At 44.6% G+C, this 21,174-nt stretch overlaps 1 protein-coding gene across 1 annotated transcript in view; it reads right to left on the bottom strand.

Annotated features, from left to right (window-relative positions):
* LOC104621021 (unconventional myosin-Vb-like) overlaps positions 1-19,776 on the bottom strand; it is a gene marked incomplete at its 5' end in the record, with an annotated part of 27,720 nt that extends 7,944 nt beyond the window's left edge. Inside the window, 7 exon segments of the mRNA XM_010287400.1 lie at positions 626-769; positions 1,966-2,059; positions 2,917-3,115; positions 12,825-12,922; positions 13,741-13,831; positions 13,833-13,957; positions 19,714-19,776. Of these exon segments, the coding sequence (XP_010285702.1) occupies positions 626-769; positions 1,966-2,059; positions 2,917-3,115; positions 12,825-12,922; positions 13,741-13,831; positions 13,833-13,957; positions 19,714-19,776 (814 nt within the window).
* Positions 19,777-21,174: the final 1,398 nt, after the last annotated feature.

The following is a 21,174-nucleotide window of genomic DNA, read 5'->3' as shown; positions in this document are numbered from 1 at the left end:
ACTGCATCTGAATGGTAGCTGTGGGAATTTGCAGACACTAAAGGAAGAGCCTGTCTGATTAGGGGAACTTCAAAGACCACAGCAGTGGGCTAGCACTGCTCTTTCAACACCTTTTGGATCCTCACGAGACCCTGCTGGGGTTAGAGAGTGATAGTAAACACTAACACTTAGCCAGGGAAGCGTGACTTCTCTACCAGCATTGACTAAGGGGATGCTGCAGCAATTCCTATCAGACCTTCCAGCATAAAAGAGCTCACAAATTTATTTTCTGTTCCCTGTTGTTATCTCATAAACCAAACTACCTTTGTTCCATTGCTGCGCAAAATCCCTGGGGTCTATCCTTTGCTATCCTCTCCCCATCTACTACCGCATCATACGAAGCTCAGCAAGTTACTGCCTGCTCGGTTTCCATTTTTTGCTATCCTTAAGGATTATATCCATGCTGGTCTATCTGCTTAGTGCTGCGTGCTGCTTTTTTTACCTACCAAAAATGCCTTCACCATAAACTTACAGCCCCAGAAGGGATTAATTTGAGAAGATTTGTCTATCTTGAGATCTCAAGTTTACAAACTCTCCTAGGCAAGAGAAGAAGGAGCCAGGCACAGGAGCAGAGCAAGTTCTTCACCTGTAACAAGGTTTCGGATGAGGAGTGGCTCATCTTCTTTATAATATTCCAACATGCCCTGAAAATCCTTCTCCTTTCTCTGGACAGCAACTTGCATGTTACGCTCATGCCGCCTCCTCTCCGACGGTACCGTGGCTTGGGATGCTGTGAAGAGAAAAGAGCACGAAAGGTGGTACCTGGCAATTGAGAACTATTCATGTCCTCCATTGGCCTTAGAGCAGGCACCAGGTCAAAGTGTTGTATATATTGAGTTTCCAATAATGTCATCAGCTTCGACAGATTTATAAAAATATAAAGAACCAGGTCTTGAATTATGGGTCAGCGGTAGTTCTGACTCTGAATGAAAGAAAGCGCAAAAGTTGGACCTAAAGAGGAAAAGAGGAAGTCATTTTTTATTTTCCAAGGAACTACAGGCTAGAAGGTAGTAACCCTACGGGAAGCTTTTCAGTGTATCATTTTCAAAGAGGGGAAAAAAAATAGCCAGGCAATGAAAAAACACTAAGCATCACATCTTCTGGCTGGCGGTAAAGCTGAGGAACTGCGGTGGCACACCATTGAGCGTTGCGCTTCCATAAAAGTTTAATAAAACAGGAGATACCAGCATGCAAGTACTGCAATAAACAGCAGCATGCTGCATGCAGATTACCCTGACGGAGACTTGCTGTGCTAGCCATGGAAACCCTCCAGTTATTCAGCTTCATTTCACTTAATGCCTAGTTTTCAGAAATTAGCTCATGAGAACAAATTTATGTGATTAATCATGGCATCTCCAGAGAATGGGAAGCTCCTTCTATACAACACAGATGTTGTGTTTGAGGTGTTTTCTGATCAAGCAAAATATACATACATATTTTAATCCTAAATGGTTTTAATTCCTCTCAAAATTGCCAGATCAGAGCAGTTGCCTGCTAGCCGCTGATGTCCTCTCTATGTCTCTGCTTGGGTCACAGCACTGACAGCAACGAAAGCAAAAAGCTTTCTTAAATACCCTCCAAACCAAGCATCAGACCAACGCCCCCAGCAAGCATTCACCTTCCATCACTTCATGGACCCTCTTCCAAATTTACCTTGTGCAACCATGTTAACAAGCTAAAGGTACAGCAGCGCAGCTGTACTTGCTCAAAGGCAGCCTAAGCATGACCCAAGAGCTTCACTTGGCCTTTTGGTTCCCTGAAGCCATGCCAAAGATGAGCTCAGTACTACTCCAGTGTGCCAGAATGAGCAAAGTCTTACTTAAATAGAAAGAAAAAGATAAAAACCCGCAGCTCTCTAAGGATGGCCAAAGGACTGAAACCAGAGCGCTGTTCTACCACCCCAATGATTATGAACAGCCAAGTCACCTTCAAAATCTTGGACCTTCTTCATGTAAATCTTCAGCTGCTTCTTCAGCTTCTTTTCATTCTTTTCCAACTTTTCTAACAATTCTTTAAGATCCTGAAAAACAGAAGATGCATTGGGTTAAAAAAATTAAACCCAAGAACAAATCATTTTGGGGTGAGTTTGAGACTGGAGTCACTCGGCAGCCAGGAGCACACAGCCTGGTGTATGCACCACTACTACACGGTGTGAGCACCCTGGTTGAAGAAGAGCTGTGCTCTTCCTGGATCGCTCAGAGAGGCCCTTACCTACACCGCAAAGACCATGGATGTTGTGCGCCTCCTTTTTCTAGAAGTAGCCAGCAGGCAATACTCACCACACACCACCCAATGCATTTTTATTGCTGGCTGTTAATCGTATTTAAACCGTTCCAACACGATTTAGATACTAGAGTTGCTGCAAAAGGCAAGCAGCCCTCACCTCAACTTAGGAACAGCCACTGCACACAGGCAGACCTTGGGCACAGATACAGGTGGGGAGCAAGGGAAAATTTACCATCAGCCAGGCCAACTTTTTGGAGTGGCAACTATCCCCCACACTGTCAATAAATTCAAGTAAACAGAAAAGATTGTGTGGTCATTGTGCATAATTACAGAGTATAGGGGTCCCCAGCAACTTCAGTGATTTCATTTGCTGGGGAGTGCCACAAGGCAGACAGGCTTAAAGTAAAATAAAAATTAAAAAACAAAGTTCCTAGGGAGTCACAGGAGTCACACAGCCACTGAACAACAGTTCAAGGCCAAGTACCCATGCTCCCAAATGCACCAGTGGAAGATGCTGAAGGATCCTGCAGAGAGTTTAAGAGGGGTAGAAGAGACCCCAGTGCCTTCTCCTCTCCTTCATATTTCCTATCTCCTTTCTTTCAATTTTTTTTTTTCCTGTTCCTTCGGCTGTGTTTCAGTGCAACCCCTTACCAGATTTTCATTGGTGAGACGTGTAATTTCTTGCTGAAGTCCAAACTCCACCTGGGCCTCCGGAGACAGCTGCAGGGTCTGCAGGCATGCTTGCTGCTGTTTCTCCATCTCTTCTTTCATTGCATCCACCTGGTTTTTTAGAGCTTCTACCTCTTCCTCATGCTCTCTTCTCTGATCCTGGAGCTGTGCTTCCAGTAACCTGAGAAAAGAACCACGCCGATCAGTCTGTGACTTCAGCATCGTGGTAGTAACCACCGTTTTGAGTTTAGATCCTTCGAAGTCAGCCATGCAATGTTTCTAGTCAACCTCCCTATAAAACTGACACACACAAAGGGGTGCTACGGTTATTATTGCCACTTTAGTCTGTCATTTGCTACACTGCAGGTTAAATACTTTTGAAATTAGAGACATGAGATCAAAAGATTGATTTTTTTTTTTTTTTTTTTTTTTTAAATAAAAGGGAGGAAAAATAAAATCCAAGAGCTCCCTTTTTTCTGTATCACAAATTTGGGTTCCTTTACTCTTCCCATTAGCAAAAGGCAAATGCACGGCAACACAGCAGTGCAGATCAACACCTGCAGGGTTTTTTCTTTTTTTCCAAAAGCTCTGCTTGAAGAGTATTTGTTCTTGTGCTCACCTCCTTTCAAACATCAGTTCTTATTCTTGAAAACTGAACTGTATGTCTTGCAAATGGCTCCGTTCAGTTGGACTGCCACAGGCTGCGTTTGCTACTGCTGGGAATTTCAAGACAGACAGAAGCTGAAACCCTTCATTCCTTCTAGTTGTTTGTAGAGCTGCTATTTATCTTTGCTTAAAAAGAAGTGTATTCATGTTTATATCAATTTTCATTCAAAAACTACCTGCAGAAAACTATGCACAAGGCAATTTTCCGTCGTCTTGATCAGTTCCTGCTTTCATCATTGCTGGTGACTTCACCAGAACTCTTCAGCAGGGAGAAAAAGACTTGTTTCCTTGTACTCCATGACATGCAAACGCTAACATCATGATACACAGCTGACAGACACCACCAAAACCAGCCCTTCTACCCACTTTTAGGTGGGTACTCAACTTTTTGTCTGATAATTTGTCCTGCCACCCTCTCCTACCCCCTTTCCCTCCACGAGCTCTCCCTCCAGCCCTGCCCTGAGTACAAGGACAACCCTGGGTGGAAAATGCTGAACTAAAGGGTTAGTAAGGCATTTACTTAGTGCATTTATCCAGCCATGTGCTAAACCAGAATGCGTTTGTTAATCCAGTGGAAGGATTCATCACTGAGGTGTTAACTGCCCTCCCGTACACCCGTGCTGATGGGGATGCTGACAAACTTGGCAAGTGACACGGTAATTGATTTTTTTTTAAGGGTATACCCTACCCTCTGCTAAATGGAAATCTCCTTGTTAGTCCACAACCAGCTCTCTCAAGAAGCCTGAAATAAGTGACTCCAGAAGGGATGAGGAGTCTGAGAAAGGGGCACCAAGCCAGAAACTACAAATTATTAGTCTCTGTCACCATCGTCCTGTGTAGTCTAAGAGAAGGAATGACCCAGGGGTACAACCAAGCCCGTGTCCTTGCTGCAGCTCACGGATGTGCTCTCCTGGGCAGAGCTACGGACAGCCACACAGCTGGCTCAAGGGCTTCGGCTCCTCTGGCATCGGATGTGAATGGCAGTTCTCAAAGATGAGGAAGACTCTGGTGTCAGTAGCTTAGCCTTTACCCAGGACATGCACAGACACGGAGCTGTGCCGGTGGGGAAAAAGCTACAACTCTTTCAGGTCCACTTGGAACTTCATGGAGATTCACGCCTGTCAACTGTTTCCCTGCAGGAACAATTAACTATGGAGGTGTTTTTTTTTGTTGTTTTAGGGTTGGTAGTTTTTCTTTTCCTTAAGGATCGTATGAAAGAACACATGCTTTCTATGGAAGATTTCTGGATGAGAAGCATTAATCATTCTCCAGTTTGGTTTTTCGTTGTTGTTTTTAGAAGATCTAAACAACCCAATCTCTACTCCCATTTCCCAGTAAAGGATAGGAAAGGATATTTTCCAACTATAGAAACATGGACAATAATGTACTCGGCCTCGTAATCACGTTGTCGGGAGTTATATTCTTAATAGGCCTGGAAAGAACAGGTCCACCATGAAATAATTATTAAGCACTTAATTTTCATTTTATTTCTTTGTGTGAGTTCAGATTAACTGTGAGCCACGCTCAGAAAAAACACATTCCTCCTACAAACTCAGGTTCCTACATTGCTTTGAAAAACAGATGAATTATCCCTGGTATTTTTCCTGTTATTGCCTGGTTTTACTCTGATTCCTCTAGATGTGACCTCATAACCACCCTGGAGAGCACAGACTGATTAACATTTAATTACCAGCTCTTCCAAGCAGCAGGTTGATCCAGGAGAAGAACCCAGGAGTCTTTCTGCCTTGCCTTAACCTCCAGTTGCGTTTTTAAATGTTCGTTAGCTTGGAGATGAGAGATTATTACAGAACCACCAGCATCCCCAGGAGATACGGGGGTTTCAGGTATTGCCCCGGCGTGTCCAGCTGGGGTATCTGCCCACCAGACCAGGACATGGGGAGAGCTGTGGAAGGATGGCACTGTGTGCCCACCATGCACCTTCCTCCTTGTACCTACGGGCAACGCATGGATGGGAGCACACAATCCCTGGGAGCATGCAAAGCAAACAGCATCACAATACAAGCACACGGACTCCACTTCTGATGTGTCAAGGATTGGGAGAAAACATGTTAGGGAGGTGCTATATCTTAGCACAATTTGGGAAAAAACATCTAAAAATGTTTTTTTTTTGGATTCCTGGAGATTACAGCTTCCCAACACCTTTATTACACAATTTCTCATTAATGTAACATAATTCTTACTGAATCACAGCTTGGGCATTAATGACAACAGCCACCATCAGCAATGCCCAATCAAAATCACAACCTCTCCTCTGAAAATGAGAGGAGTGTCTCCATTCTTCCCCATCCCCAGCTGCTCCCACAGAGGACAACAGGTCCTACAGAGGACAACAGCAGAGGAAGAGAAAGAAACAAAAGGGCAAGCAAAAGAGGGAGAGAGGAGAGAAAGCGGTGGGGGAAAAAGAAAGTGTTTGACCTGGCAACTTGCTTTAAACCTTGATAAGCCAAGCCGAGCTCTCCATCTTCATTGAGATACCCCCAGTCCTCAGTCTTGCTAGAAATAAAGGACAGAAAAAGGAAACAAGAGGACAAAGAAAGACAAAAGGTCAATTGCAATAGAAGGGGAAAAGGTGAAGAACCCTTATCAATGTAATTTTTTTTTTTTTTTAAGCACACTTTCATGACATTGTATTTCCTTTTCCACCACGGTAAATGAGAACCGTGCCCTGGTTGTGCCTCGTACGACACCCCTGGCTGGTGCAGCTTCTTCTCCTCCCTCCCCAGCTGTGAAACGTGTGCTCGTGCAGCCCTTTCCTCCCTGACTCACCGCAGCCGACACAGGAACCCAAAATTGGTCAGGTCAGAAGGGACCATTGGAGATCACCCAGTCCGGCCTCCTGGCAGGTTATCATCATTCCCGAGGTGTTAACTGTTTTTACCAAGAAGCCCACTCCTAGAGGTCAGAGCCTGAGTTTTTTGTTTCTGTATGGCTAAACTGTTTCCCACAGAATTGCAAGGAAAAGCTGGCAAGCCCACACCACACCAGGTAGCTCAACTCCACATTAAAACCTTATGCTTAGAAACCAGGGAAGAGAAACAAGGACCAAGAGAGAAATGAGAGCGCAAAAGTCAGCACAAGGGGTAAGGAAGAGGTGTCCGAACACAGAAGGGGTTAAAATGAAAAGCACAGTGATCCTTAGCAGCTCCAACAGGCTTCCTTGCTTCCCTCCCCCCAAAATTAACTATTTTTGAGCTAGAACAGCCCACATGCACTCCCAGCCCACAGTACAAAACACAACCCAACCCCACTGTTTCTTGCTGAGAGCTTGAACAGTTCACTCCTCTTCCAGACCTTCTGTGCTCAGCACATCTCACTAATAAGACATTTTTAAGACGCGTTTCTTTATTTCCTTCCTTCTGCAGCAACTTCCACTGATCTCAAATAAATTCTCTTCCTTCTACTTCAGTCGAGGGTCTCCTCAATCATCAAGTCAAACACATCAGCCTTTCCTCAGAGCAACCTTCGGTCCAAACACCCCTTGGATGTTTGTTTCCTTACAGCCATGTGAGATCCAATCTCCTCTGTCCCCATCCACGCAGAAAAATGCCCAGAAAAGTCTAATCCCACTTAAATACTGAAAGTTTCCTTTTAACAGGTGTTTTTTTTCAAGTTACAAAAGGCAGGAAACTAATTTATCTTCTTTAACGAGATGTTGAACACATTACAAATGAGTGATGTGAGCTAGTCAACCTGGCCAGAAACACTTGCTACAATGAGATTTTACTTGGCTTCGATGCGAGTTTGAAAACAGTTTTTTTGGGGGTAAATAATAATAAAAAAAATTTTCATTAAACTTTTAGAGAAAAAAGAACCAAGCCAAGATGCATCTCCTGTTCTGAAAAGAGGTGTAGCAGATGACATTCCCTGGTAAGGAAAGCTCTGCATATTTAAGTGTAAAAGCACAACACGCAAACTTTCTACAGCAAATTTTCACATGAGGAAAGCAGTGAGAACTGTGGTGGTGCAGCACTACCACAAAAGGACTCAAGAGGTGTCTCACCGCTGCAGAGAGATGGTATATCCCTTCCATCCTGGTGTGCCAGCATAGCATTTCTCAAAACTGGCAAACATTTCAGGCATTAACATTTGAAAAATTCATCTGGTAAAGCCATATGTATAAATTAAAACCTTATTTTTACCCATTTGTCGCAGGCTTCCAAAAGGGTCTTGTAGGCTGACAGATACAGGGAGTGGTTTATTGACCTCATTTGGGTCAGTTTGTCAGGAAGGTATTTTCTGTAGTTCAGATAATCTTAACAGAACATGTACTTAGGCACTGAAAAACAAGGAAAAAAATCCATGAAGGATCCTCACTATTCATTACGTATCAGTAGCCTGGGAAATCTCACAGGATGAGCAGCACTTTAAAGAGATGCGTTCTTCTGTACAACCTCTGAAAAACAGCTTTCCTTCCTTTTTTAATCGTATGCATTGCGGTAAGTGAGGAAAGCAGCTCAAGGGGGTGCCCTTATACTGAGATAAAACTGCCCTGGGAAATAACCATTCAGTCCATGTTCACCACAGTACTGGCTCAGAGATCACAGAGATCCCCTTCTCCCAGAAGTTCATATTGACCAAGACATTAAAAGTCAACAGGGGTCCTTTCTAGCTAATTAGTTAGTGTATGTGCCGTAATAATTTCCTAAAATGCTGGGTAAATCCTTCACTCAAACAAGGCTGAAAAGAAAGGACATGATTCACAGCTTCATTTCTCCTTTACCCTTACCTTGGAGGTACGGGTCTGGGGGAGCAGCTGGCGACGCGACCTGTGGCTGGCAAACTGTCTTCATGAAAGGGAGAGAAATTCCTGCCCAGATGCCTCCTTCCTCTCCTCTGTGTAGCTTAAAGGAGGTGCACGTGTACGAAACCCCAGAGATGTTAATTTTAGCATCTTCAGATAATCATCATCTCTTAATAAAGAAAAAGGGGCATTCCTTTTCAAACACAGATATACTTTTTTTTTCCCCCCTAATTAAATGGAAAGCCAACGCACATAACAGGAGATAAGACAGAGTGGTAAGCAGTGATAAGAGACACGTTGGAATGTGGTAAGCAGAGATATGAACCCTTCCCATGTGATGGCCTCTTCCAGCTGCAAAAGCATCCTCCACGTGAAGCCAGCATCAGCCTGTCACTTTGTACGCTGGCTGCGGGTGGGACTTTTCCAGCAGAAGAAAAAGAAAAAAAGCCATGTACTCTACAGAAATCACTTGGAAGTTATCACAGAAGTTAATTTCCAAGACTAAGCCTGATCTGCTTTGAGCTGCCAGGTTATTATCTCTAACATCATCACCTGGTCTTTTATTGGCTTTACATTTCTGCCAAGATCAAACAGGCTTGAAAGAAAGATCCCAAGACCTGAAACAGGGAACAAGCCTACTTAGCTTTACATTCAGTTATTGAAGCAGAAAATTAGCTGGAAACTAACTTGATGCTTTTCCCTTTAGTAGCTGAAAGTCAGCAGGGGGAAAAAAAAAAAAAAGGAAAAAGATGAATTCACTGAATTTATAAGGTGCTGCTTTTAATTCAAACTTCCCCTTGACCTGGCATTGGAGGGCTTTCCTCTGGGAGTGGCGTGGAGAAAGAGAATCGCTATGTGGGCAGGGTTAGCAGCACCTGCAAGATTTCCCCGTTTTCCTCCTGCTGTATTTAAAAATCCTGGATTATATAGACAGAGTGAATAAAAGGTCTATCCCACCAAAATAAAGCCATACTCCAACCCCAGCCTAAGGAGCTAAGACGTGATGACTTCAAGCTAGGAAGGACCCATGGGTGGACCACGGCTTTACCACGTCGGTCAGACTGGACCGACGGAAGAGCACCTGCCTCAGTTAGAAACAGCCAACAGAGTAAGAGGTATCAGGGTAAAGAGAAACAGGAGTGCTTCTTGCAGCACAGATGGGAGAAAAAGTGACTCTTGCTTATTAATCCCATTGCAAAATTGCAATCCCACCAGAAAAGCTTTCCATTAAAATATTTATTCATCAAGATTAGAAAGAGAAGGCGGTTTTATTTCTCACGCTGACATATCTGCTATAGAGCTGCGTAAGTACCAATGCAAATTTGTGCAGGAGGAGGGAATGTTAATTTATATCGACAAATACAATAATCCATGCTCCCCGAGCGTTTGTTTTCATCTGGTTTATTGCCATTGACTCCAGCCTAGAGTTTATAAACCAACCCAATATACAAAAAAATGCCCAGGGAACCTATAACGGGGAAGCTGGTGGTGATTAACAAGCCGTTGGGTAAATCACCGCAGAAAATCAGGGTGAGAGTACATAGATCTATCGCTACTGTATTGCAAGAGCCAAGCTCCAGCCAAGCTTCATGCGAGAGGTAGATAAGAGAGGTAACAGGAAACTGAGCCTGGAGACTGCAGATGTCCCCTCCCAAAATTTAAGAGGCCAAAATCCACCAAGGCCTGATCACATGAACTTCTTAAACTGCAGCTCACCTGTGCAATGGCAAGGAAAGGGTGTGGAAAATCAGATCATTGCAGCATTTTTGATGATTTCTGTGTGTGATTCCATCCTCACCGCAGGAGTCTGGAAACTAGAACGGCTGAAGAAGGACCAAAGTCTCCTGGCAGGTGGAGTGAAAGCAGACATGTACTCCAGGATGGCCAAATATCAATTACCACTGGGGAGGGATGATACAACCCATACGTACAGGTCAGACGTATGCCCCGCGAAAGCGGCAACTCTTATTTTGACTCCAACTCCTTCAGCAACATCTGAACACAAACTAACCACCCCTACTGGAAAATTCAGTTTAGGGCGTGATTAAAGCTGCGCCTGACAATGGGATTTCACATCTTAGTGCCCACAGCTCCAGAAGAAAGTCAGAAGGAAATAAGAGAAAATCCACAGAATTCATTAAGTGACCCAAAAACACACCTTGCAGTAGGAAGCACACTGAACCCCATTGATTTACTGACAAAAAGGTGATGTTTAAATCAATCTCATCACCTCTGCTGCAGGAGGGGCAGACATTTCATCAGCAAGTTCACTTCAGGAAAGCAAATATTCTATGACAACAAATTAAAAAAAAAAACAACGAAGCCACCAAACGCTGGTCCTGATCCAGCCACACATGATGCCCAGGCGAGAAACCAGTGTCACGAGAGTCCTGGAGCCCAGCAATCCCCACTCCTCCAGGTCCCTGGGATGAGGTGAAAGCTGGCAGCACTAGTGTGGGCAGAGCCTCAGGCCACCCCGCAGGGTTTTAAGCCATGTTTCAATGCAATGCATATGGAACCCAGCCCTTCCAGCAAGCCTATCTCGCACGCTAGGAGATCTCCACAGGATCTCCTAGTGCTTTCCCAAGAAGTAAAATAGACACAAATTCAGAAAATCCAGCCCATACTATGGCAGGAATTTGGGAGACATACAGCACAGACACGATGACCAAAGTTGACTGCACAGCTATATATATGCTGAATTTTTGCGCATGAATCCGGGCACATGGATTTCCCATTACACATTCTTGGCCATCCAGTTCTGAAAGTATTATGCAACTTTTTGCAATTTTTCATATTGCCTTCAAAGATGGTGTGCCTTGCTCATATTCATACAAATATGAATAAAAATCACAGAATCACAGAATCACTACTTCATGGGTTTAAATTCACTGGTGGATTTCACAGAATCACTAGGTTGGAAAGGACCTTCAAGATCATCAAGTCCAACCATTAATCCAGCGCCACCATGTCCCCTAGACCATGTCCTGAAGCGCCACATCCACACGTTTCTTGAACACTTCCAGAGATGGCGACTCCACCACCTCCCTGGGCAGCCTGTGCCAATGCCTGACCACTCTCTCAGTGAAGAAATTTTTCCTGATATCCAATCTAAACCTCCCCTGGTGCAACTTGAGGCCATTTCCTCTTGTCCTATCACTAGTTACTTGGGAGAAGAGACCAACACCCACCTCACCACAACCCCCTTTCAGGTAGCTGTAGAGAGCGATAAGGGCTCCTCTCAGCCTCCTCCTCTTCAGACTAAAAAACCCCAGTTCCCTCAGCCGCTCCTCATAAGACTTGTGCTCCAGACCCCTCCCCAGCTCCGTTGCCCTTCTCTGGACACGCTCCAGCACCTCAATGTCCTTCTTGTAGTGAGGGGCCCAAAACTGAACACAGTATTCAAGGTGCGGCCTCACCAGTGCCGAGTACAGGGGCACGATCCCTGCCCTGCTCCTGCTGGCCACACCATTGCTGATACAGGCCAGGATGCTGTTGGCCTTCTTGGCCACCTGGGCACACTGCCGGCTCAAACACCTAATTAAGTCATAGATTTTCCCAGCGGGGACTGCTAACAATCTTCTGCAACCAGTTTACAAAGTGGCAAAGTATACTGTGTTATTAAAAGCCATTAATCCACAATGGTTAGGTCCTCTGACTACCTTGCTGAATGCAAATTATTTAGGAAATAAGCCTCAAACATCTCTACTTGTCAAGAGAAAGGGTGATGAACATTCAATTTCCTTGCAATAAAATAAATATTTATTTTATATATTACCTTGCTGTTTAATCCATGTAATTTTGTCTTCTTGCAAAATACTACTTTTTATTTGATGTCCTCTTGGATAGCTGCAAGGATTGATTTAATGCCTCGCAATGTAAGCCCATTGTTACTATAAGAACAAACCCATGTTCAAAATATTAACCCTCACTATGGGAAACCTGTAATCAAATGAATGTTCACAACTCTCAGTTTAGATGCAAGAAAACCAATAACATGGGTGTTGCCGGAGAATACAGCGTGTGTTTGTTAGCTCAATTCACTATCACAGTCTTTTGCCTCTGGGAAAACGGAACGGGAACCATGCTGTTTTCCCAGCATAGCATGAGGACTTACTTGAAATAAGCAACTCTTAAATGCCTCCCAAATCCTAGTCCTGCTACTATTTGTGTACTGGAAGCAAAGTCAAAACCCAGTTTTGCTCGCTTCCATGTTGGCTTTTCTACCTGCCCAGTACCTCCCCTCCCTTGGGGACACGCTACCCCAAAGACGAGGGCTCCTCAACCATTACAAGACCTGCATCTTTGGTCCCATCTTTATGGCCCATCGCGACCCAAAGTCCAGAAAACAAACCAGAAGCTGGTAACTCTCCAAAAATATTTTGTTCATTTTGGTCTGGATGTCGTCTCTCACACTTTGGCCAGTCCCTCCCACTGCTGGAAGAATTTGAGCCACACTTACCGGTTCGTCTCACACATCCCTTGGTAGGCTTCAATCGCGTCCTCCTGATCAATGTGCTTGTCACTGTTGGGCCAGCTGGCATTGGTGGTGATGCTTTCCTAAATTCAACATGCAAAACACAGCAGCATGACATCCTGCACATCTCCTCCCGTCTTTCAAAGTTCCTGACACTGAACAAATCTCAGCCATCCTTAAGAGAGCTTCCTCGGGGCATCCATCAGACTAGAGAGTCTCTACAAATTCATGCGCACACAAACAGACAGCAGCAGAGATTAGGAGATGGAGGGAGAATGCAGTGAACCTGGGAGCGAGATAAGGCAGGTGTGTGGTCTGGAATACAAAACATACCAAAACCTCAAGGAATGATAAGGCAGTGAATTAAAAAGCCCAAGTGAGAGTTTTCAGAAAATGTACTCTTCCATCAAAACAAGCGCTAAACAAAAAGCCCTCAAACGGCTGTGATGGGACAGGCTCTCTTCTTGCCTACACACCCGTAGAAACACATTACAGCTGCACCAGCATCAAGTGAGCAGAATCTGGTCCAGAAGCTCTTTTTCCCTACCTCATTTCCTTGCAGAATAAGCCAGTTGTCACAAAGCATCACCGGGAACGTCTCAGACCACCACACCTTGGTGTAGGGCTGGAGAAGTTGTTCCTTGGTGTGGGCTAGACATCATCAGGTCTGGGGTCAAAGACCTTACAGCGGTACAGGCCACCACGGGACATATAGTCCTGGGCTGTCTGAAATGACGTCATGGACTCTTATCTTATCCATAGGCAGAACCTCCTCTAACCTCCCCGCACCATCCTGCCACCCAGAGCCTACCAAAGCAGCAATGGTATCGCTCAGGCAGGCAGTGAATTTTCAGCAAAGGAGCAGGAAAAGGAAAAGAAAATCCATCACCCTCTCAATTACCATGTTTTTGCCCATCTCTTTTTGCTGGGCTGCCTTCATAATCTGTGTCCTCAGGATGAGCACCTCTTCCTTCCGCACTTCCAACTCCTCTCAGGAGGTTGTAACTGTCCCGAATATCGTTGGACGAGTTGTTCTGGGTTGCTCGGTCTGCGATAGCTTTCCTCAGCTCATTAAGTTCATTTTTCAGCTTCTTGTTCTCCGACTCCAGCTCTTGCCTCTGGAAAACACCAAGCCGTTAACCAGGTTAGATAAACCATCTTGCAGTGTCATCCTTTTCTGAGACGCCTCTAAGGTAACTCAGTTACCAACAATCACAGCCGGATGATCAGCTCATGCCAGGATCTGGATTTTGCTGCCAGTCCAGCCACAAGTGCTTCAGAAACGATCTTTGCTGTAATCAGCAGCCTGTTTCTACTTAATAACAACACTACAGGGTGACACAGGGGAGATTTTGTTATTTGTTGACACTATTTTTAACCACAGAAGCAACTTGTTAGAGAAGCCAAACACATTCGTTTCTTCTCCACCCCTTCTCCTTCTCAATCAAGAAATCACCACAAACCCTGTGACGTTTAACTCATCTTTAATATTCATTAGATAAGCTGGAAGATGCCCATTTACATGACCCTTCATCATGGCAGGCATCCCATGAGGTGATACGGCGGTGTGAAATCCCACTACAGCTTCTTTTCTCATACATTTTGTAATTCCCTCACCCCGGTGCAACGTTTGCAGCTGGGAGATTTCCTCGCCCTGACGTTGTGTCAGCTGCTGGCACTTGACAGGCAGGGGCAATACCGTACAACTTTGATGCCAACTACTTCTGCTGAATAACGACGCCTGAGCATCATCGCCGTGTTCGCTGAGACAACTGAAAGGCTTATTTGCTTTTGCATGACAGTAGAAGACAGAAGAATAAAACTCAGCTTAGACAGCCTTTATTTCAGCATTTCACTATGAAGCAGGTGGTAACGCCACGTTTGGCAGCTCTTCGCCAGCACCCAAAACCCACCTGGAGCATCCCAGCTGGGTCAAGAGCAGCTTCGCTCCCACAGACAGTGCAGTCCTTGCTATGGGTCGCAGGCAGGGAGGGACAGATTCCTCGGCTGCTCACAGCCCGAATCCCAACAGCCCACCTTCTCTTTGCACCAGATCCTCCACCACCAGCTGCTGCACGGTGACACCCAGGACTGCTCCCTCCTGTCCCCACGCACCCAGGCCCCTCAAGCAACACCAAAACCCGAAAAGTCATCCGACTACCGCGTAGCAAAGCCAGAGATGCCTGCAAGCCAGCTGACAAAGTCTTGGGGTCAAGCTCTTCCCCAGGGACTGACCAACCCCCATGTGGATTCTCTAGTGTCTGCAACAGCAGAAGCTCTTTCCCCACTGAGATCCAGGTGCTTCCCTCTCCTCGCTGCCTTTTCGCTCTTTCCACAGCTTGCTCGCACAATCCCTCTTATCTATGAGATATCTGCTTCGTTATCAGCTTTGGCTGAGGCGAGCTAATGAATCCGAAAATGGCTGGGGGGGATGGGGGCAATTTATACAATTTATACAGTGTGTAGCTAGCACAGCTGTGTAAAGCTCGTTTCCATAGAAAACGGGTGTTATAATTATAAATCCTTTCAAATTATAAATAGCATGCCTTATCACAGCAGAGGTGTGAACAGAATAGCTGATCTGGCATCTGGACGGACTCCTAGCTGAACAAACACCATCAGTAACGGAGCATAGCCAGGTACTTTGTACCATCTGCCACTAAAAAAAAAAAAGGGATAAGAAATACATTCAATCCAGCAATTCCTTCACATCCATGTTAACCACAGCTCAGGGAGTTAGCAGAGGGAGCATACGAGACGCTAGCTTTTCTATAACTGTTTTTTCAAACAAGAGTTTGAAAAGTGTGTGCACGATGGGGAATCTGTACCAAACTGGGTTTAACTCTTCTTGCCGCGTGGCTAAAGCATCGACTCGCTCTCCACTCTTTTCTGATCGTGCTCAGAGACAGGAAGGGTAAATAGAAAGCAATTAACTGCTTTTCTACACAAACGGCTGTTCTGTGATTTTTGTTATTTGCTAGATGAGACCCCTGCTTTTCTTTTCCTTCCTCCTCCTCTTTTCCTTCTTCCCCCCCCCTTTTTTTTTTTTTTTTTAATGGGTCAGCCAGACTCATAACTCCAGGGACTGGTTGTACCAAGCTGTGCTCTGGTTAGAAACAAAGCCAGGAAGATCAGGAAAGCCAGCAATAACCAACAACCCTGCTCCAAGAGCCCATGCCCTGGACTCCTTTCAGAGTTTACATTTAAATTAATTTCCTACTCCTTTCTTGGTGGATTTGTGGAGCAATGTTAAAATATCTACAGATGTGGGCGAGATGTCTATTGTCCCCTGCCCATATACCCTTTTTTTCCACCAGCATCAGTGATGGCAGAACAGAAGCTAAAATAAAATGCTTTGAATATAGAGAGGGAGATCTCTACTTGTTTGTGATTAATGCCGTTTCTGCAGCGTAGTCCAATAGCGCTGATTTATTTGACAAGTTATACAGTCAGAACATCCTGAACTTGAACTCACGCTTGTCCCAACAGGTACAGCATTATGGAGGTGTGAAAGGGGTACGCAAAGCCTAACAGTGATGGAAATAGCCTCACTGTTTAGGAAAGGGCTTATATAGCAGTGCTGGGTGAAGTATGAGCCTGTGTACATCAGAGGTTAGCACTGCCATGCCAGGAATTTGCCCTCTCTTCTATTTTGAGTAGTCGATAGGAAAAAGAAAATAAAATCCTCTAGAAGCTCATTTCATGACGACCTTCCAAGTCTAAGGGACAAAACGAACATCCCAGCTACACGAAGAGTGAGAAATCAAATTATGCTCTGTGGTTCTGCTAAGAACACAGAGTCAGGGTGAGGACTTCTTGGTGTTTTCACTCCCACTTTCCCAGCATGAAAAAACAAGTCAGAATATACATTTTTCACTGATGAACTTTTTGTTGTAGAGGTGTAACTCAGGGACACATCTCCCACCAGCGAGATGTTTCACATCCTTCCAGCCCTGCACCATGGCTAACCAAACACCTGGCTGGGCATATTTTGGGACACCATCTACTGAAAATTCTATTTATCCATCACAAAGGACACATAATTCGTGACTGCTTTGAATATATGTGTGTTGGCCCAAGTTTCTCATGTTTCTTTGCAGCATTACAAAAAGAAACAACCGACCCTTCTCCAAATGAGCTTCTCTAAGGAAGGACTGTGCCTCACTCACTTCCCTCTATCAAAATCTGCATCAGGAAAAGGCTCTCCACCAAAATCTAAACCCAAAGGTAAATCTCTGCCACTGTGGGTGCCATGACAGTACAGGACAATTACACTGAGACAGGAAGCTGGCTGACAGCAGACACCGATGATGTAGCAGACTGTGCGCTGGCTACAAAACCCAAGCCCGTACAGCCATCCACTAACACCCACACCTTGTATTGTCCTGCTCAAGGGCCTGTGCACGTCAAAAATATCTTGAATAGGATCGAAAAGTGCACAGAAGGCAGCAAAGACTTAGGTCACAAAGTACTGAACAAGACCCAGAAACATACGTAACCCCTGACAAAACCTGCTTTTCAGCAATAACCGTATTTATTATCCGAAGGGAGACTACAAGAAAGCTGGAGAGGGACTTTTTGCAAGGGCATGTAGAGATAGGACAAGGGGCAATGGCTTTAAACTGAGAGAAGACAGATTTAGATGAGCTATAAGGAAGAAATTCTTTACTGTGAGGGTGGTGAGGCACTGGAACAGGTTGCCCAGAAAAGTTGTGGATGTCCCATCCCTGGAAGTGTTCGATGCCAGGTTGGACCGGGCTCTGAGCAACCTGCTCTAGTTGAAGATGTCCCTGCCCATGGCAGGAGGGTTGAACTAGATGATCTTCAAGGTCCCTTCCAACCCGAACCATTCTATGTTTATTACATTCACCCAAACTGATGTTAGTATGTATAATTTTAAACTTAGACTTATACATACATTTGTACTGTTTATTGTGTTTACAAATATTTATACTCAAATTTATCCAAATAAATCCCTGGGTCCTTCATGACCTTATCCAAACATCTCTTCCCCCATCTGGTGCAGGACTCCTATACCATGATGAGCTCTTGAGCTGCATCAGTACCAGCCTTCACACCTCACCTCGGTCAAAATTAATATTCATATTTTTCAAAAGCCACTGCAGCCACCTTTCTAAAACCTTCCGAAACATTTCTAAACTGACTAAAGGAGTCTCAGTTTCCAAAAGATAGTGCATCAGTGGTGCATGAAAGCCAAAATCCATTGCTCTTCCCTGAGCTGGTATCTCATTCAAAAGCATCTGCAAGAAGAATTTGCTACCTGTAGGTTTTAGACACCTCAGCCTAGCTTCCCAAGATAAAGACTTTTTAAGCTGTCAAAAAGGAAAAATATACAAGGAAAAATAAAAGAAAGATACAAATTAGCAGGAGAAACAGTAACAAGAGAAGAAGAGCTTTGTTGTATTCGCAGAAGCAGCTGTGAGAAGGAAGGAAAAGCAGCACTCAAAACCAGCAGTAAGTCACTCTCTCATTGCAGATGGAGACTTCAGGCAGTGTCCTATATTCACAAGTTGGGAAAACACCAGTGAGCTGTATTTATCTATTTCAGTGTTCCTCTCAGGCTCACACACCTATAGGGAATGCAAAATCCTTTCCTTTAGGACTAGGGGTTGCCTCTCACTATGGCATTTGAAGCAGTTGCTCCTCGCTTTTCACAGGGACCTCAGCTCTTCCTAGACTCACAGTCACCCAGTATATCAGCACCCAAAATACCATGTGCTACAGCCGGTCTGTGCAGGTCTGCCCTGTGTTACAGCAAGCTCTTAGATCTGGTTGTTCCTTGTTGCAACCCTCAGCTCGTCTTCCTGCAACTCCAGCAGGAAACTTGTGCTGGAGGATCCTTAAAGAGAAACTCGTGCAGTGCAACGCCAATAAAAACTAACTCTGGGATGTGTTTCCTTGCAGGTTCATTTTCCACCTGTTTCAGGCTAAAGAACCCTGGGTTTTTTTGTAACACGTGCTCCCTAAGATTCTATGAAATGGTACTAACAGAGAGTTATTAATGTTTGTTAGATATATAAGACTATATATGTTACTATATTAGGAATGTAGAAAGTACATTTCTATTCCATAATTTCCTGGGTTAAAACTTGACAGCAAAAAATAGGTATTACTACTGTCAGATGGTTCAGTGTGATGTTATCTTGGCTAACACATATTCCTCTGGATTTCTCAGTATCTGTTAAGATGATAGGAAAAGGAGGAGCATCTGAAATGTCACCCTGTTTCGGTCACTCTGTATGTCACGGGGAGAAAATGGTGGAGGCAGACCCGTAAGGATTTAGAGCTTAGGGACAAGAAGAATTGCAGAGCAGGGCAATAGCTGGGAAGACACAAGCTGACTATGGTCAGCCAGCACTGCCACTGCGAGGTGGAGGCTATTACTACAATCCATGCAGCAAATTTATTTGGTTTTGACCTGAGTGGCACCTTGGGAATGCAAAGAAAGGCAGACAAATAGCAGAGTTGGAGCTGGAACAAGAAATATGTTGGGCTTCAGCTGCAAGATTTCACATCTACTGCAGAGCAAATGCTGCAGTGTGACATCAAAGAAGACCCAAGAAAGTCCCAGTGGGAATATGTGGGGAAAAAGCACCCTTCACCATAAGTGGGTTTGTTACTGCCATAGACGACTCAAACAGGCAGATCAGAACAGAAGTTGCCTCAGAGAGAAACATCTGTGAGTCCACCCCAGGCCAAGCAGCTGATGGAGAACTACAGCTTTCAAACTGCTATCTCAAATTGCCAGAACCGATTACGGGAGGTTTGGGGTTATTACCATGTTCAGACAATTTGTGTGGGCTGCTGGAGCCGTGCAGTAGGTTACAGCACTAAGTAGGAGTTCCTCACTCACCTTCAGACTGTTGTACGCAAAATCTTCGTGGTCCGAAGTCACTCCAGTCTTCGTTTCAATTACCTGCAAGGATTAAAGAGATAAATTAATATTTAAGAGCAGCCAGAGGAACTGGCATATGGCACAGGATGGCTAGGCATGCCTCCATCAACAGCCAGCCCTGCCACAGCGCTGCCAGCCAGCTCTAACCATAATAACGTAATTAATTGCCATTAGACGGAGTCCCAGCAACACGTAGTGGGGCAGGGGATGCTTCAGCAGAAAATGGTTTAACCTCTCATTAATATCTTGAACAACTGTGGCTCACCGCAGCTTTCAAACAATGACAGTCATTAGGGGAACAATCTTCAACATAGCAGTTGGAAACCAGGTTTTTAATCTGCCTCTGTTAGCAAGGATGAGAGGCTGGGGAAGTTCCCCATTTCATGTGTTTCCTGCAAATTGCTAGAGGTGATCAGTAAGAATAGCTGGTGAAGCAAGTAAATAATTACTGTTGATGATTTTGTGAGTCTTACTGCATTTGTTGACAGACACATAGATCTCATGCCAGAGAAATAAACAAAATAATTCCCAAACAAAGCAATGATAGCCCCAGAAATTTCTATTATGAAAGACAGTGATGGCATTTGCTCAGCATTTTATATAAGAGCATCTTCACTGCTTTACGACACCATACACACAGCACTGCTGTCTCATGGCATGCCTCATCTCCCACACCCTGGCCTCTGAACAAGCCATAAAGCCCTGGTTACAGACGGCAGGGCAAAATGTGTACGGGATATCTGCTATTAAAAGTCCCTCATGTCAAACATCAGCTCACTGGTAGGTAGAGAGCACTGTACTGTCAGATTCCAGTTGCAAGCCTGGATAGACTCATTCCATCCTGCCTCTTAAATGGCCACTGGGCTGTCAGTAATCTCAATTTTTTAGTTTATTTGTTTTTTAAATCGCTTCCAAGCAAATGACCCAAACTTTAGGAACATATTTTTTCACAAAGAAGAAAGAATATACCTAAGGCATATTCCCGCCCTGCAATAGGAAGGAAAAACCCATTGTTCTAAAACTATCTTGCTATTCCTGATTTACTACACTATTTTTAAAGCTACATTCATGTATGACCATTACTAGGGGGGGAAAAATCAAACCACACAGATGATAACAATACCAAACTGAGGACACAAGCTTGACTGACATGTCGGTGAAGTGTTTATCAGCTCAAGCCACGCACTGCTGGACAGGGGGAAGCCAGGACTGCAAAAGAAATGCTTGAATAACCCAAATTAACCAAAAGGGAGGGCTCCTGGAGACGTGGGGTACCATTGCCCTTGCGGCTCGCGAGTGCTGACATGCCTCTCGGTTTGATCCAGCCAAAAGGTGGTATCTGTCTGTTCATAAGGCTGCAGCAACACGTCTATCTGCAATCCTCCAAACAGAATCACAGAATCATTTAGGTTGGAAGAG

The sequence above is a fragment of the Phaethon lepturus genome, unplaced genomic scaffold, assembly GCF_000687285.1.
Source record: "Phaethon lepturus isolate BGI_N335 unplaced genomic scaffold, ASM68728v1 scaffold26645, whole genome shotgun sequence".
Taxonomy (NCBI): domain Eukaryota; kingdom Metazoa; phylum Chordata; class Aves; order Phaethontiformes; family Phaethontidae; genus Phaethon; species Phaethon lepturus.
Note: the sequence above shows the minus strand (reverse complement) of the source record. Positions and strands in the feature narration are given on the sequence as shown.